Below are 19,066 nucleotides of genomic sequence, written 5' to 3' on the forward strand. Positions count from 1 at the left end.
AAAGATTGAACACTGTATTGTATACTAGATACTATACCATACAGGGAAGCTTGGTGAACTGCTTTATTCTATGGGATCACTTTTGTCTGTGATTCTTTTAAACAATTCTTTTAAACAATTATTCCTTCCCTTTACAGGAACATCCGGCGAGGGAGGTATGATCAGTCACCCATGTCTTTGTTTCTTCAGTTATTTTCTGTCTCATCCCATCCAACCCTCCATCCATCCATCTGAAACCCATCCAATGGTTCTGGGTAGGGCTGGGTATTGCCAGGTACCTCACAATTCAATTCAATTAGATTCTTTAGGTCTTGATTCGATATCGATTCAATAATGCGTGCAGATGACAAAAATACCTAAATATTATTTAGAATTAACCATTTCATTGTGCTTTAACTAGTGAAAAGGGATACACCATTGTATAGTATTGTTCCTGAGCTAAACTTGCAGCATAAAAGTAATAATCATAACATGGACAAATGTAAAAGGGCATATACATTTAAACATACTCGCTTCTAGATTACAATGACTGAGTATGCTTTTTTTTTGTTTTATGGAAATAATTGATTTCAAAAAAATTCTGAATCGAAATTGAATCGAGAACAAATAAATTGCAGTGCATTGATGAATCGATATTTTAACCCAGCCCTAGTTCTGAGTGAATTCCCTTTCACTGCTCTTCTGATGTTATGTGATTGTATTTTTTGGGCAGCACGCACTTTATCCCACAATCCCATAAAACGTATTCCCATTCTGTCAGGGAGCATCCCATATCCTGATTTTCATTCCATCTGATTTGTATTCAATCCCCCTGATGATGCATTACTGTCGGCCTGACGGCATCTTGAGTCTTTTCTTTTGTTTTCAGATCTGGCGGAGGATAAGAAGACGGTTGCTGTCTTTGTCTTCATGTCTGTCTGTGCCTCATCTTCCTCACACCTTTGTTCCCGCCCTAGAGAAGAGGGAGATTGGGGGGACGTCTTTCACACTTCTGTCTTACATCTCTCCATGCCTCTTTATATACTGCCCACCCATCCCTTCCCTTGGTCCTGTCCAGCCTGGCTCCACAGTCAACCTGGAGGGAGGGCGGACCCTTTACATTTCCCTTCTTGAACACCAGCCAATCATATTCCTGTTGTTGCTGTCAGCTGACCAGCCATGGCATCGTACCCAGGTACCCTCGCCGAAGAAAGACAGTGTTGGGTTTTTCTGCAAGACATTCTGTTCTTCCTCCTGGTGGCTGGTTCTTGGGGTCCGCTGGGTACTGCGGACCCCATTTGTATTTGGGCCGTGGTCTTGCCAGTACCATCTACCTGGCCCATAGGACGGAGTCCATACAAACCAAGTTCACAGACTTCTCTTGGGATTCTTTTTTTTTCAATAGGAATTTGAGTCAGAGCCCAAGAAGGACTTTCCTCTAAGAAATGGGGTGGGATGGCCTATAACCTGCCTCAACATTGATATCTCCAGACTTGGATATGTGACGGTTGATTGCACGATTTTAAAAGACGGACGCCTGATAAAAGGCTGAAGACCATGACAAAGTAAAGGTTAGCAAACCAATGATGCGTTAAAACAAGCGAAGGCTGACTTGCATTGATAAACGTTTATTGTTCTGTGTCGATAATACTTCCCCTAATGAGCTTTCAGGTACAAAACAAAAGAGATAGAAAGGCATTGTGGTTTTTGGGAACATTTTTTAACACATTTTGAATCCGTAGAGACCGTAACTTAGTGTGAATCTAACCACAGCCTCTGACCTACATTCCACTTTTAGGTGTTAACAAAAATCCTGTGTTCACTTCTTCCTTAGGCACCCAAAAATTGTAAATATTGTATGTACCCTCATAGCTGATTGTAGGGGATTTGTTAAGAAAGCAAGAGAGAATGTTTACACTTGTGTTAGGGGGGGCGGTCTTTCCGTGTTCACCTTGACATTCCTGCCATCATTGAGAAGAGAAGTTTGTACCTCTAAAAGATCTTTCTATTTCCTGTTAGATGCAATTGTGCACATTTGCCTAAAAAATGAAAATGAAAAAAGTAGATCATCTAACGACAACAAATGGACATTTAAGTCCATTATATGCACACCTTTGTAAATATGTGCAAGTTTACTGAATGTTATTGAATCCACTGTATATCATTTTATTATTTACAAGGCTTTGAGAGAACAATGACCTTGTTATCTCGCTTCATCAGAACATGTTTCGGTCTGTTATCATGTAGACTATGCTAGTCATCCATCCACTACAAAAGAATGACAAGTTGTCCTCTTGCATAACTTGTATAATGGGAGAGAAAAAAATGCAACAATCATATTTTGTATTGCCTCTTCCCAGAGACTCTGCAATGTCGATCTTAGGAGGTTTCCACTGTATATGAGAGGAAAATTACCTAGTTTATAGGGAGTCTTAGAGATTGCTGGACTCGGGCAAACGTGTCAGAGTGGCGAATCAAATCAAAGTTTGATTCAAGGTTTTTACCACACAATATGTTGGTATTAATTGCAAACTGTTCCTTGTGAAGAAGATTAAGAAATGCAAAAGGTGCATCTTAGACCATATTTTTAGACACTATCTTTTTGAATTGAGTAAAAATTAATTAATGAAGAAAGCTCTGTACAGATCCTTAAAGAAAAATAAAACACAAATGAAATCCTTGCATCTCGATTTCTCCGGAATATAATATTGTTCCACTGTGTGTGTTAATCTAAGCCATTGACCAAAAATCGATCAAGAGTAATAACCATAATTGTACCGCTCACAAACTGCATATTCCTGGCAACTTTATTTAAATAAAATATGTAAATAAAAAATCTATAGAAAAAAATAATACACTTATGTCGATGCGGTCCCATTGGTCCAATAAAACAGGACTGCTTGCAATTGCTGTTCACAATAAGGGTTTTCATGTATGATAAATTTAAAGACCTATGAACTTTACCAATGTGGTCATATATCCATCCCTGTGTTAACATCCTCCACTCTAAGTTTCTTCTTCCGTACTTATTTATTTTGTTTCTACCAAAACATCTGTTGTTTAAAGTTTTTCGGTATTCTTTGGTTTAAAATTATTTGCCGATGTGAGGTGGGATAGACGTTGGTCAGTCAACGATCTCCCCCGTGTCCCACTTTGTTTTTGGTTCCTGCCACCATTCAGCCATGAAGGACTCCTCGTAGTCCCCCACCCCTTCAAACTCTGCATCAAGGGGCTCCTGGGGGCCTCTGGTTCCCACCTCTTCTGGGCTCACCACGTCCTGATTGGTTGACAAAAGAGAAGACAGAACTAGTCAGTGACAGCCCTGTCTCGACAGCACCACACACGTCCTTGAGGCAACCGGAGGTAATTCCTCCTCTTGGCTTTAGCCACATTTGGTGACGCTTTTTTCGTCCCTTTGTGTTTGAAAGGAGATGCATCCATAATTTTTTGCCATTATCTTTTAAAATAAGAAAACGATCTATAAAGCTCTGTAGAGATCCTTTAAGAAAAGAAAAGAAAAACGTGTATTAATAGTGTCTCATTGTATTTGAGTAGGTTGTTGTTTTTTCAGAACTATTAAACAGCCCTTCCTCAAACCCTCCCCGCCTTTCAATTGCACAGGCTTGCAATCGCCAACCCCGTAAACATCACCCTCCTAGATTCACCCAAATCTGGCAACTGTTAGGCTTTTCTCCCCCCCTTTTGTTTTTCCACATGAGTACCCTGTAATTTAGGGTAATAATTCGCCCACTCCTCCCCCCTGGTGTCGTATGGCAGGACAGAGTGTTGAGGAGGTGGGCGGAGCTACGGCTAGTTTAAAATGTAATTCCGGCGAAAATTGAACTCAGGGTCTTGGTTTTGGCATGTATACCCATCAAATAAGCCCTCCAGATACTTTTTTCATTGAAAATCGATTACAGAGTTTGCCCGGCGCAATATTTGGCTTCCATGTTATTGGCTAGGGGCACCGTGAACGCTTCTAAATCGGCACATTTTAACCAGTAATATTGCTCAAAATAGCACCAAACCTCTGCAGTAGCATGACTAGGGTCCCTACACATAAAACGAAGCATCAACAACTTAGTTAGCGTACCGGGAGTTTATTAAGAAAGGCTGCTTTCCAAGTCTGTGCCTTACCTGTAGGTCCATGTTTCAAGGAAGTCCACACAAGTCGATTACCTGCTACCGTAAATAATATAATTGTGGTGCCAACAAATTTTACTTAAAGGGGACATATTATGAAAACAACACTTTTCCTGGGATTTGGGGTGTTGTTTTGGGTCTCGGGTGCTCCCACACTCATACAAACTTTGAAAAAAGTCGGTACATGATTTTTTTGAGTGAGATATGCATTTCTGAAAGTACCCCGCCTACAGTTACCAAACGAGCGAGTCAGTTTCGGCGCCCCCTCCTACGAGGAAGGGGCCACATTTGAATATTATCTCCTACTTCCTCACCCCCCTCCAATCAGAGCATTAGATTGTGTTGACCAGCGGACGAGCAGCTCCGGCGGGGGGAGCTCGGCGGCAGTCCGGCAGCTCAGCTCCCGGAGTACAGTCCCTTTCTCCTCCATGTCGCGGTTCAATATGGTCTTCAGAGGGTCAACACCAAAGTTCCTTCCCCCAATTCTTCTCAACCATGGCCGAGAGTACCCCCCCTACGAGTCTTTACTTGTTGTGGAATTACCAGAGACGTCAGACGCAGTCTATGATTCATAACATCATCCGAGGCGCACATTATTATATTATATTATATATATATATATATATAGAGCTCCAGGAGTCCGCAAACGGCAACAATCACTTCTCCGTGCTGTGGTTCACTCTGACAGCTCATTGGTCAATGGGCAGCAGCTCATTTGCATTAAAGCTACAGAAGGGACTAGAACAGAGGGGAATAGCCGTAGGCGAGATCTTTTTCCTAAAAGCTATTTCCAGCAAACAGCCTCAAAAACATGTTTTCTGAAACTCGTATACTATGTTTACTTGTTGGGAAAACACCATAATATGTCTCCTTTAACAAGCTTCCCTCTTGATACTTGACTGTTTTAAATTTGTTTGCGTCTCTATTATATTATTTAGGGTAGCAGGTTATTGACTTGTGTGGACTTCCTGGAAACATGGACCTACCGGTTTGGTGCTATTTTGAGCAATATTAGTGGTTAAAAAAATGCCAATTTGGAAGCGTTCCCGGTGCCCCTAACCAATAACATTGAAGCCAAACATTGCGCTGGGCAAACTCTATACACGATTTTCAATGAAAAAACTATCTGGAGGGCTTAGCTGATGGGTATACATGCCAAAACAAAGACCCTGGGTTCAATTTTCACCGGAATTACACTTTAGAGCATGTGGACCAGCCACAGCGGACAAATCTTCCCAGGCACATACCACATTCGGTTGTGGAAGAGCAAAATGGACGCAATCAATACAAGAGCAAAAAACTAAACCAAAAACAAACGGAATGAATGGAAGGAATGTGTAAAAAAACGAATTCTTGTCTGGTTTTATTAGAAATTCTTACCTCGTCATCTGTTTGAAGGTAGTTAAGTGCAAACTGTAACATTTCCTGCTGCTTGGTGGTCTGGTTGTAATATTTGAGAGCCTCCTGTGAAATCAAAGACAATGTGAGTTGTCCTGTTCTCCTGAACAGCGGGAGATGGCACAAAAGGCTTGTTGTTTAACAAGATTTTTCCCAACTACCTTAACAGCAATGGCAGCTTTTATTTTAAGAATGGGGGGGGGGGGGGGGGGGGCTTGGGTGGAGGTGATGCTGCGCTGTTACAGAGACAACGCAGCGATATCACCCCGAACTGTTCTAACTGGAGAGACAGGAAAATCCGCGAGCTGCTGACCATCATGGGAGAGAGGGTGATGCAGTCGCATTAAACAAAGACGTTGAAAGATGGTGCGATCTTATAGAAAGAGGAATGTTCCTTATGAGTCTTTGTCGGGATAAAAAACAAGTGGTCAGCAAAATAAAGAATTCATGGGCGTTTCTGCACTTGTAAATGGTTAATCAAGTTTGTAGCCTGCACTCAGACGTGAACTCATTCCTGCATGCGGGTGTCTTTATTCATAAAAAAATAAAAACATTCAGGAGTATGCAAATTATTATAAAGAGGTCTAGACTCCAAGTGTAGCCCCGCCTTCTCCAGTGAATCAAGAAAGCCAGCGCTGTAGTGAGCAGGGGATTTTACCCCCTCGGTTTCACACAGGCAAGAAAGTGAAATTGCGGGGCGTGCCAAGCCGCGACCGAACCGGCTTGGCAGAGTTAAAGGCCTTATCAGTGTAGCCAGGGTATATAATATGGTATGAACCAGGGATTGGTTTATACCTGGCAACTGGCCGCACCAGTGAGACCCGCAGATAATAGAAAAAATATATAAAATAAAAAATACAGAAAACTCGATCAAGAAAAATATAATGCTAGTATTATAGTAGTATCGACATGAGAAAAAATGTGTTTGAGCATGGAAAATATGAAACAAATGTATGTTGGTTCAATTAACATACAGTACATAGGCTATGAATCTGAATTAATTCTGATTCATCCCCGAAATGCACCAGAATACAGAATCACATCTACGAAATTCTAAATTTTCTGGGGGAGGGCCCCGAGACCTCGCGTCCATGACTACGCCCCACTGACAAATGTAATCACCAGCTGGCAATGATACAGATATATATACACATATTTTGTTCTTATTTTTAATTATTTGGTAGCTTCTCTCATATCCGATTAGTTGAAGTGCCATGTGGCCCTCTGATGGTAATGATGAAACATTGTGGCCCTCTTTATCATGAAAGTTGCCCATCCCTGGTATTAACCATGTTTAGGGTAGCATAGTAGGATCACACCCTAACAGTTATTGGAAAAGTTAATCTCATTATTATTCACAAATTTGTTGGTATTGTTAACAGTGGTTATTGATTTTATTGATGTTTCTTACAACCTAGATTGACTCTAGATTCAAAACCTTAAGCGTAAATAGGCACATAAAAAGAAAGATTTGGGGATTTTCTTATCCAGTTTTCTATAGAATAACAATCTTAACATTTTACACAATTTAAGAGTCTAGCCTGTCACTTTACAACAGTTTAAACTCTAGTTAAAACCAGTGTAAGCAGGCCTGTATGTTAACACTGACGAATGGAAACAAAACCGCCAGCACAGGTAACAAGAAAGGCGCTCTAGCTCACCGGCTGGGGCAGGAAGTGGGGCTCCTCCAGTCCCCACTGCTCCCGGTAGAAGCGGTAGTACGCCATGTTCTGCTGCATGACCTGGTCGTTGGGGTCGAACAGCATGTAGCTGGCCGCGCACGGAGCCGCCTTCTTGACGTCGTTCACTGTCAACGTGCAGCGCACGATGATCAACATTAGGAGTCAACATTAAATCTTTAGCAAGATTTGATCATAAAGGACAGCCTTTTTTTTTTTAAGATGCATGTTATTAAGTAGCAGGTAGTTATCTTGCTCAAGTATGCCTACAGTTTAGATTTGGATTTTTTTTGCTGGTAGCATTATATAAAACTATAACTAGACTATCACAGTATACTACTATTACTACTACTACTAGTCTATCAGATCTGAGAAACTCGTGTTTCTGATTAAAAGTAGTAAGCATCATGATATTGGGCCTTTAGAAGGAGCCTCTTCATCTGAATGTATTTAGCGGTAATGACTTGATACAGAGATGGTAAGGGTGAGGCACAATGCTCAAGGTGGATCCAGGTATGCCAAAGAGGACATAGGGGTAACACTGAGATTTGTAACCCCTTTAGCCCCCAGACTCTATCCTGCCCAATATATTATACAACACAGGTTGTCAATTCAAAACCTACATTCTGATACCATATTATGACACAGCCTATGACAAAAAAAAAGAAGCTGTAAAAACGCCAGCAGCTGTGACCACTATGACCAGAACTCACATTTATAATAGGCGAACTGAAGGTAGTGGTACATGGTGGCCACGAATTTCTCCACGAAGAACCCACCGACACTCGGTGTGAGGTTCACCTCACATTTCACCTTGCACTTCAGCACCTCTGTGTACAGGTCTGCAGGCGGCATCACAAGAAACACAAAAGAAAGATATTACTCCTGGATTCTTTTGACAATTGACTGTAATTTTAAAGAAACTTTTACTCTTACTTTTATTTTTGATGTGAACAGAACTACCGGTCATTAAGGAGCAGGTAGGGGATAGGAAGCATGCTCTGGGATGACGCTGCGGACATTAGGGTTTGAACCAAAACTAGATAACTACTTCTACTAAGTCTTAAACGATGCTGTACCTGCTAGAGTCGGATAAAAGTCTTTAAACTCGAGAATCTCGTAGGAGCCTTCACACCCGGTCAGGCAGAGCTTGTACATGTTGAAGTACTCTGCGATGGCCTGCTCCATGTTCTGTGCACTTGTGCTGAAGTCTTCATCGTTGTACAGCTTCACAGCCTTCAGGAACAAACTCTGACAAATACAAGGAGAAACGTGCGTGTCACATTATGGACTAAACAAGGTGTGCTTGTGTGTCTCATTGATACACGAGATATTCAATGATAACGCATTGATTGATCGAGGGGAACCTCGTAGGGTTGCTGTTCGTGGTCGATGAGGTACGCGTCCACGGCGGACAGGCTCTTGTAGTAGTTCATGTTCTTGGTGAGGTAGGGGTCTTCTGGATTCTTCTGAAGGAAGGTGTGAGCCGCAGACACGGCCTTCTCTAGGTTGTTTGACTGAAAGCGGAAAATATTTAGGATTGAAGGAAATTATTGATTCAAATAAAAGGTAAATGTTGGGCTGAAGTGAGAACTGACCTAAAGAAGGTTTGGTTTTGAAAGTGACCATTTTAAACATAAACCCCTTAACATCGCTCAGATGTATAGATCACTATGGAATAAACAAGGGTATGTCTATTCAGCTGATAAACAAATATGGTATTTAAATTCACCTGGGATTTCCGATGTATACGTATGACGTTTGGTCTGGATGAACGGTTAGAAAGATCACAAAGATATTTTCAAGATTAATAACCTTTTTTTTTGCTGCATGAAATGTAAATCCATATCGACTGCTTGGATCAGGTAAATAGGGGCGCAACTGCAACTGCGAGGGGTTGTTAAATGGGGTTCAGATGCAGATACGTGGCACATACTCAACTCTTATTTTGTGCTTTGAGGACAAAAGGGGGATAGGGGTTATAAAGAAACGACCATTCCTTGACCACCGGCGTTTTGAAGCGCCGTGTCTTTCATCAGGACAGTTCACACCGAAGGCCAAATACTTTTATTCAGCACAGAACACGTAACGGTGTTTTCATGAAGCTATCCTCGAAATGTAATGTGACCCAAAAAGACGCCAAGACGCATAAAAGGTAGCTCTGGTCATTTGCCTATAAAATATCTGCCTCTGGACCTAATTGTGGATACATCATCTTGCAAAGTTCGTATAAAAACAAATGTAGGATACCTTTATTGACCCACATCTCACCTGGTAGTATGCGTATTGTATGTACCGATAGGGCGTTCTCTTCTCGAATGCTTCCAACGTGTCTCTTCGCGGATACGAGATAGAAAACACTGGGAAGTTTGCCTTGCACTTTTTAAGACAAGAAGCCCGTAGTATAAAGTGTCGCATGATGTGGAGGCTACTGTCGGCGAAGAGCGTTTCATTGTCCCTTCTGATAGTGCTGCAGTTCTTGCTGCAGAACGACTCGCTGTCCTTGAGGAGTCGATGAAGACGCAGACAGAGCTCCAGGTACTTTATGCTCTCCTTCCACTTCTGCGCTCCGTACTGTTCCATTGCGTGTCCGTAAGCCGTGTCCAAAGGCATGATGTCCGCTTGAGGAAAGCTTTTAAAACTGTACTTTTCATATTGAGCGTCCACTAAGGTCGGGATAAGGAAGACTATACATAAACAACTCAGGGAAACACTCCTTCCGTTCTTGTTGAGGGTCATGATTCCTCCCAGTGCGAGAACCGCGTTCCGCTTTTTAATGTTCTTTAAAAAAAAATATTTAAACCATTGGGCGGTCTCTTCAGAAAGGCAGGTACATGAACCCCGGCACGTAGTTTATGCTCAGATCCATTGAAAGGTTGGCATGGGAAGGAGAAAGAGAGAGAGGGCAGTCTGGGTCTCTCTCAAAACTTCTGCTTGGAATCCAAAGAAGGCCGGGGACCCTCGCTGTGTTTTCCTGGGTCATAGTGCCCTCCACTGTTAGAATTGCTACTTTCTACATTTCTACATGGAATTGCTACTTTCTACATTTCTACATAGAATTGCTACTTTCTACAAAAAAAAATCAGTGTTTTTTTTAAGCACAGCATATTGATCTACGGGAGTAAAAAAAAAAGAAATTGTCTCAAGGCTAGTCGTATTTAATGATCCGTTATATGGAGAGCCTAATACGAATTTAGCTGATGTTGCATATTTTTATGTCAGTGTGGATACAGATATTAAATGTTCAACCCTATGTGGGCTAGTGAGTGACCCGATTCCAAACAAAGCCATCTGCCGGGAATGGGACTTTTTTTGGAATGCAATCTTTTGGGAAGTAAATAAAACAACATGGAAGATTCAGGGAGTTGATAATCATGAGAAGAAACCCCCATGAGGGTTGCTGCGTGTGTTATAAGATGAATCATGCGACTTGCGCATGTTTCTATGTAGTAAAACGGAGCTCCGCGCTTCCCTACGTGTCCACATTGCTTGGGGGGGTATGCAGTGAGGTCCACTGCGTGTGCATGCATGAAGAGTCATGCAGTCTAAGTTTACACGTTTACAAAATTCCACCGGTGCCCAGGCCACTCCTCCCCCCTCCTCTTGGCGAACCGTCCTATGCATTTAGAGGAAAGCCTACATTCATCAGTACCATCTTCATTTAGAAGCAGTCGCTTATCTGTGGCTACTGCTGCCTCAACATATAACATGGAGTTTGTAGTGTCCTTGTTTCTGCTGTGCTGCGTTTGTGTGATTGTGGTTAAATGCGACTCGGGCCCATTAATAGATGTAGTTGTCGATCGTTACGATATCCCAAGTGTTTGTCCACGAGAAGTTGGAACAGAGGATTTTGTCCGATATCACTTTAATGGTACATTCTTCGAAGGCGGAAAGAAGTTCGACTCGAGGTAACGCTGCGGCAAATCTGAAAATCTATCTGCGTATGTACTGAGTACTCGTATTCATCCATGCACTCTGCATCTGAATGTAGTTGATGATCTGAGTAAAATTAAACAGGCTAACATAATATAGGCCTAGGTTTTTTTGGGCCATTCTTCGTAAAAATGTCATCAAATTGGAAGTAACAACTTGCGTGTTTTGGAGATTTGTAGCCACGTAAGTATCGTAGTACTACAATTAATGTGTAACTAGTTTTACTAACTCGTATAAATATTACGTATGCGCATGCGCCACGTAATATTTTTTTCTCCTATAAACCAACCACACACATCATTGCCGTAGAGTTTTGAATATGATTTAGGCAAATGTGTTCAACCAGTTACTTAAACGTTTGTTTGATATATTTAATATTCGATAACTTACTTGACAACGAAACAACTCGGTCTTTCTATTTCTTCCCATTGCAGCCATGACCGAGGAAAGGCCTTCATCAGTCAGGTGGGATTGGGGCGAATGATCACCGGGATGGACCGTGGCATCCTGGGCATGTGCGTCAACGAGCGCAGAAAAATAACCATCCCGCCACACCTCGCCTACGGAAGCATTGGAACAGGTAATTATTGACACATTTAAATCGACTCATTCCAAATATGTTTAACAGCTTTAATTTGAAAACAAATTAAAGCTAGCGTAGGCAATTGGGGGGAACCAACCTGGGAACCCCCACCCCCCTGTGATTCTCTATATGTGATCTTTAAATTACATTCCTCCTGCCATCTAGGCAACAATTATTTAACATTTTCTTCATAAATTGCCTCAAAACTACAACATTAACACCGTACATTGTGATTTTTTAATGTATAAAATATTTTTTATAATGTATTAATAATGTTGATGAATTAAAATGTATTGCTAAAATGACGTTAATTCTAATATCACCTTAGTATAATTGTTTTCTTTAATTAAGATTAAAATCACTTTAATCTAGTGATAATCATCCGGGTTCGGGTGGATGAGCTTATAAATTGGCGCAGCTCCAGTTTTCTTAATTTGAAAAACAATAAAATTACATAAACATCTTTTGATTTTAGGAATAGCAACAACACCCACCAAAAAATTCTTATCGATGGGCGATAAGATATGTTATCGACGGCGAGGCGAATTAAGTGGTAGATTACCACAAATACTTTAAAACAATAATAGATGCTTAACTGTCATGGAATTGTAACACAAATGTTATCTAAAAGATGAGATATTGCTCCTTTTCTATCACTCCTTTGTGGAGCACATTTTAACATTTTGCACCATTGCCTAGTATTTTCATTGTAAGTGAATAATATTTTTTTGCATACGATGGTGAATATCTTGTGTAAGATTGCCAGACAACAGCAAAATCCATAATGACAACCTGTGGTGAGGAAAGGACTGGTGATCATTAGAGATTTATCGCATCCCCTATTTAGCGTATGAGCAGTAACCATCAAGCATGCGGTATAGTGTGTCGCTCCTCTGAACTTACCGGGCATTCAAATCAGACATGCCTACCATTATTGAACAACTTGACGGACTGTGGAACTAAAATGACTAAACCTCTGTGTGGGAGGCTGCTGCACCTGGCTATATAATATGTAAAGCACTCTGGGAATATGCTGTGTGTAGGGGAATTATGGTGTGTGTACTATTGTCTGTTGTTGGTGCTGTTGCCTTAGTGGTTGTCAGTACTCAAGATGTCTTTTTGTGTCTGACGATTTCTGTATTGCACATGATGAATTTCTGAAAGGCTTAATACATGTACATCTATCTACTGTTAATACTGTGGTATTGACCATATATTGACATTGCAACAGTAAAAAAGTAGTAAAGTAAAATTCTTTAATTTTTTTTAAAGTAAAGTGTGTTTTAACTGTTGTCAGGACTCATTACCTCGTCATGCTAAAGTGTCAACCACCCACTAACGTCACCACTGTCCCAATGGAAGGTGGCGTCATTCCCCCAGATGCGGTGCTGGTGTTTGACATCCTCCTGCTGGATATCTGGAACAGTGACGACAAGGTCCAGATAAGCACCATCAGCAAGCCGGTGAAATGCAAGCGCACTGTAGAGGTGTCTGACTATGTGCGCTACCATTATAACGGCAGCCTATTGAGTGGCACCTACATTGACACCAGGTGGGTTCATTTTTTGTTTGGAATTTCCGAAATGTTGCCGAGAGATTTTGCTTGATTCTTTTTTCCTAGACACACGTGGAATTTGGCACTTACACACCAACGGCAATAAGGCTCAGAAATCAAAATTGCCAAGGTCTCATAAGCTGTTGTTTCCTACCATCTCCATGTCCTTGAAGTCCCTGCTTCAGCTCTTGTACAAAAGTGTGTCTGTCTGTCTGTGTCTGTGTATAAATAATAAAAATGAATATTGAGAGACTTTAAACCTTGGTCGTACTTGAACCCGGGTCTTCACCGCTGATAAGCAACAGCTCTCGCTGCACCAATGAGATGCTTATGTATGCTAATAGTTTTTTATCCCATCCCCTTTAGTTTCTCTAGCAACAAAACATATGCTTCAGCTCTTGTACAAAAGTGTGTCTGTCTGTCTGTGTCTGTGTATAAATAATAAAAATGAATATTGAGAGACTTTAAACCTTGGTCGTACTTGAACCCGGGTCTTCACCGCTGATAAGCAACAGCTCTCGCTGCACCAATGAGATGCTTATGTATGCTAATAGTTTTTTATCCCATCCCCTTTAGTTTCTCTAGCAACAAAACATATGATACCTACGTGGGCAAGGGTGACCTGGTCCAAGGCATGGAAGAGGGCCTGCTGGGCATGTGTGTTGGGGAGAGGAGGATCGTGGTCATACCGCCGTTTCTGGGCTACGGAGAGAAAGGCTACGGTACCCGCCAAACACACATTCACATATACACATACACGTGGGAAATTATCCCTCTGAGGTCTCTATAGTTGTCATTTAAACTTTATATTCCATGTGGAAAAATCCATTCCTGTTTTCTTTTTCCAGCCTGATCTATGTAACCTGACCATTCTTTTTGTTATTTATCGCAATCCAAAAACACAAAGAAAAAACATTTTCCTCAAAATAAAAATTATAGAATTCTATAAAGAAACGTATGAATTGATAAAATCGATTTCTAAGGTATGACAATGTGAATTAAAAAGTATGTTCAAGAGCATGCATGGTCTTATCAACCAATTGTTTGGTAATGGTTGTCATAAACCATATTACAAAACAATGCATCTGTTGGACAACAGTATATCAGTTTGCAGGCCCGGTTCTACGTTGAATTACGCCCTAGGCGAGGTGGGGTTATTGCATTGCCCTGCGAGCTTCAGTGAGGGATTCAATCCGCACTGGCAGTTGGCCCCCCATTCCCCCCCTTGTCCGTTCCTTTTGGCAACATGTTTGACATGTTTTATTTCGCTTGTTAAATAAATAAATTAAGGGCGCCACCAGAGGGCGCCCCCAACACATTTGCCGCCCTAGCCGATCGCCTAGGTCCCCTATGCCTAGCGCCGGCCCTGTCTGTGTGAAACTAGGTCTGCACAATCTGTCACTTTCTCTGATTCATACAGACAGAAGGAAAAACAGCGGCATCTCCTGGAATATAATTGTAGTTACATTATCTGTACATAATATCTTTGCCTCCCTTCGGCCTATCGACGAAAGCCCAAATCTCTGATCAGGATTTAAATTGACATTGACGTAAGCAAGATGTGTCATTTTGTATCGCCTGCTCCCTCGGCAGAACTGTGACATAAGAAAGTGTTTCAACACCACAGTCACAATAGGGGCTCTCTGAAACAGAACCACCTGTCCATCTCCACAGGGACCAAGATCCCTCCGCATGCCACACTGGTGTTTGAGGTGCTGCTGGTGGATCTGTTCAACACTAATGACGACATGGAGGTGGTGATCACCAGGCTAGCGAAGAACTGCACCCGCAAGACGGTGAAGGGCGACTACATCCGCTATCACTACAACGGCACCTTCCTGGACGGCAGCGCCTTCGACTCAAGGTATGCAGCAAAGACTAGTTTAGTACTGACCAGATGATCCAAGGTGTCTCAGAGTGGTACATAATGTTAATGAGTAGGTAATGAGGGCAGGGCTCAAATGAAAGGTAATGCTAAAAAAACGAACCATTTCAAGTTGAGAAGCTAGGGGTTAGGCATCTTGCTTAAGGAATACTGCTGGGTTTGGTTGGGGTTCTAACCAAGAACCTTTCAGCTTGGAGCCAAACACCGTTACTACACTATATCACCCTTTCAGATAGCTTATTTTTCTTTCATCAATCTATAACTACCAGTGACTATAATAACTATTTAGTCATTAAGCAGACACTTTGATAGCGATTTCCTTGTTACAGGTAGACTGTGGACATTGGGGTAGCACCAGCACTTCTTTGTCCAAATTCATTCATTTAGCTCTTTTATCGCCCCTTGGTAGCTATAAGCGGAACAGCACCTACAACACCTACATCGGCATGGGCTACGTGATCCAGGGGATGGACCGAGCCCTGCAGGGTCTGTGCATCGGAGAGAGGCGAAGGGTCATTGTGCCACCTCAACTGGCCTATGGAGAACAGGGAGTTGGTGAGTTCCCAGGCTGTTTGTTGGGCGAGTGCAATGGGGACCTATCTACGCCAGGGGTCCCCAAACCTTTTCATGCCATTACCTACTAGTGGAGGTATTTCTCTTTATTTCTGGAAAAAAAAAACACTGCCTTATACATTATGCATGTTGATTGATCCCTAGAGATCTGTGTCGATGTAAAATGTTTAAGGTCTGAGCTTTCCTTGTGATTTTCTTTTACAATGCAGACGATCTTATTCCCAGCTCGGCAGTCCTTGTCTTTGACATCGATGTCATTGACTTCCACAACCCTAAAGACCCCATCGAGATCAAGGTGACCTACAAGCCCAAGGAGTGCAACATGACCAGCGAAGGAGACGACTTGATTCAGTACCGCTACAACTGCTCACTGATGGACGGCACCTTACTCTACTCCTCGTGAGCTCCCCCTGATGTTCGCACCGCTACACCGCATATTCTGTGTGTTTTATACATGTAAATCATTGCTCGCTTCCTCGCCTGTTAATCAATGTTTACTCACCTCAACAGTTAGTACCTATGTGATATATTTGTGGTGTAATAATGCTAAATATCCAAGGCATCGGCTAGCGATAGCTTTCTGATAGTCCATTCATACTAGGGATGCATCGATTCCACTTTTTCACAGACCGAGTACATGTACTTACATTTGGGTACTCGCCTATACCGAGTACAGATATGGGAACTGAATAATAGCATTACAAAAACGCCACCTCTAGGAAAGTGGGGAGAGGGTTATCACCATGGTTAGTGCCCACAGAAACGTTGATACTTTTTGGTATTTCCACAACGAGACTCGTAGTGGGGGTTATCTCAGCCATGGTTCAGAAGGAATTGGGGGAAAGGTACTTTGGCTTTGGCTCCCTGAAGTACATGAACCGCGACATGGAGGAGAAAGGGATTTTTGCCCTCGATTGTCTCCCGCCAAAACCCCGCTGCCCGCCGCCGCGAGGCACCACCGCCGCGAGGCACAACCGCCGCGAGGCACCACCACCGCGAGGCACCACCACCGCGAGGCACCACAACCTCGGCGTTGCCCGCCGCCGCAAGCCGCCACCACCATGGGGCGCTGGTGCCTCTGCAGTGGGGCTTCGGTGGGAGACAATCGCAGGCAACAATCCCCTTCTCCTCCATGTCGTGGTTCAGTCGACTTCAGATTGATGTGGAAGTGGCAGAACCAGAGACGTCGGAAAACCAGGCGCAGTCGTTTGCGATTCATAATATCGTCTGGAGGCGCACACAGCTTTTGGCCGTGATAATATATATAATATGATAGAGATAACTATGTATAATATTTTATTTAGCTGTGTGTGCCTCGCCATTGCGATACATGCACTGTAAACACGAGCGCATGGTACGCTGGCCGCAAGCTGCTCAGGGCCACACCCCCACCCTCCAGCTTGACCCGCCTCTAAAAAAAACGGCACGTTTGTGGAAAGCTCATTGTGGGACTTGCTCGTAGTGGCTGTAATTCTGCACCAGGGCTGAATTTCTTGATCGTCTTCAAGTACTATATTAGGGTCCCACTAACAGCTATATAAAAGCATTCATAAAGTAGCATGCCATGGGACCTTTAAATAAATCACTGCTGAGACGAAGCTTCACCATCCAAACGCACCACAGCAGTTTACATACGTTTCCGTAGAGCTAGTAAGCTTTAACTCGGACACTGTAGTCAACTCCTGCTCAGAAAGAGCTCCACATGCCAACACAAACTTCGCAGCCGGTTCCCCTTTTTTCGGAGTAATTCGGGTAACATTGATAAAATGACATCGATTACTACTATGTTGAAGATCATATAGGACAAACTGCCGATGTTTTGGCAAAAAAAACCTACGTTTTGGGGTCACTGGATCTTCACCCGACGTCACGTGGTGTTAAACGGTATTGGGTGGTTGTATTGGAGAAGTTTCATGAGTGCGAGTATATGAGCTCAGTATAGGGTCCGAGTACTGGTATCGGTGTATCCCAAATTCATACTGAAGAATGAAGGTTGTTAACGGATCCATTGCCCTTCTCTTCGCTAGGGACCACTATGACTCAGCCCCCATCACCACTCTGGGGGCCAATAAGGTGATCCAGGGTCTTGACGATGGTCTGAAGGGCATGTGTGTGGGTGAGAAGAGGGAGGTCATCGTCCCCCCACATTTGGGTCACGGTGAAAATGGAGGTCAGTACAAAATCGTAGTGGTTGTTTTTACCTTTCCTTTTTTTTGCCCTTGGTTTTTTTTTTAACTCCCAGCCAACAGGCTGGGATTATGACATGTATCTGAATTTGTGCAAGTCACTTTGGGGAAGAAAAAAAAAATCTCCAAAATGGAGTTAACCAACTGGACTGTCCCTCTCCAGCCTCGGGTGTCCCTAAAAGTGCGGTACTGTTCTTTGAACTGGAGTTGCTGAGCCTGAGCAAGGGTGTGCCAGACGGGTACATGTTTTTGTGGCTGGGAGACAGCCCTGACCCGCTGTTTCCTGCCATGGATCTCAACGGAGACCACGAGGTCCCGTTGGAGGAGGTAGTAGTCCCACTCAAATGTTAGACATCCCCCAAAAAAAATCGACACAACACACTCACTTAAGCTCCTTTTCATTGTCAAATATTACCGCTCACATAAAAAGGGGTCCAGTTGTTTCTTGAAGCTCATTTCGCTTCTTGCTTTCGTCTCCAGTTCTCCGCCTTCATCATGATTCAGGTGAGCGAGCAAAAGGGGCGCCTGCGGCCGGGCATGGACGCCAGTGCCATCATCAAGGACATGTTCGACAACCAGGACCGCGATAAGGATGGGAAGGTTGTTATGGATGAACTGAAGCTGAAGGCTGAGGAGGATTCAGACAAGGCCAGACACGAGGAGTTGTGAAGACACGAGGAGAGACATCTAGGGAGTGGAGATGTGGATATTACTGCAATGTTTCCCGGTTATGTAAGGTTTAGAACGTTTTTTTCTTCTCATCATAGCTGAAAAGCTATACAACAGCACTGGTCATTCTTATGCAATCTGTATTTATGTTTTTTTTTTTCTCAGTTGGTGGCCTTAAAAAAGATAATTCCAAAATGTGAAACAATATTAATCTATTCAGTAAAGATATGTTTCCTCAAGAACACTTCCCTAAATGCGTTATGAACCATTTGGGCTGGGCCCATTGTAACAAAGGTCTTAAGATAAGATGAACAGCCTATGTAAAGGCATGTGTGTAGGTCTGGCATGAATTCCCACTGCCAGGCATCAGGTTTAGGCCAGTGCATAGAACTATATTATATGTGCAATACCAGAGATGTTATTATAAAAGTTCTTTGTTTACCATATCTTGTAATGTTTTTATAATAAAAATGTAATTCAAAA

At 42.6% G+C, this 19,066-nt stretch overlaps 2 protein-coding genes across 2 annotated transcripts; one reads left to right on the plus strand and one right to left on the minus strand.

The window, feature by feature from the left end:
- Positions 1 to 2,765: 2,765 nt before the first annotated feature.
- Positions 2,766 to 10,119, minus strand: p3h4 (prolyl 3-hydroxylase family member 4 (inactive)). The gene is made up of 7 exons (XM_079746844.1): positions 9,471 to 10,119; positions 8,567 to 8,716; positions 8,279 to 8,450; positions 7,913 to 8,041; positions 7,182 to 7,327; positions 5,503 to 5,586; positions 2,766 to 3,256 (listed from the first exon to the last, which is right to left on the minus strand). The coding sequence occupies exons 1-7, from the start codon at positions 9,936 to 9,938 to the stop codon at positions 3,104 to 3,106; spliced, it is 1,302 nt and encodes a 433-aa protein (XP_079602970.1). The 5' UTR covers positions 9,939 to 10,119; the 3' UTR covers positions 2,766 to 3,103.
- Positions 10,120 to 10,824: 705 nt separating this feature from the next.
- LOC307083052 (peptidyl-prolyl cis-trans isomerase FKBP10-like) lies at positions 10,825 to 19,066 on the plus strand. Its single transcript, XM_079746842.1, has 10 exons — positions 10,825 to 11,107; positions 11,567 to 11,712; positions 13,078 to 13,267; positions 13,847 to 13,992; positions 14,945 to 15,134; positions 15,565 to 15,710; positions 15,938 to 16,127; positions 17,756 to 17,898; positions 18,078 to 18,241; positions 18,395 to 19,066. The coding sequence occupies exons 1-10, from the start codon at positions 10,908 to 10,910 to the stop codon at positions 18,581 to 18,583; spliced, it is 1,704 nt and encodes a 567-aa protein (XP_079602968.1). The 5' UTR covers positions 10,825 to 10,907; the 3' UTR covers positions 18,584 to 19,066.

Source organism: Pollachius pollachius (genome assembly GCF_949987615.1).
Source record: "Pollachius pollachius genome assembly, chromosome: 11".
NCBI classification, from domain to species: Eukaryota; Metazoa; Chordata; class Actinopteri; order Gadiformes; family Gadidae; genus Pollachius; species Pollachius pollachius.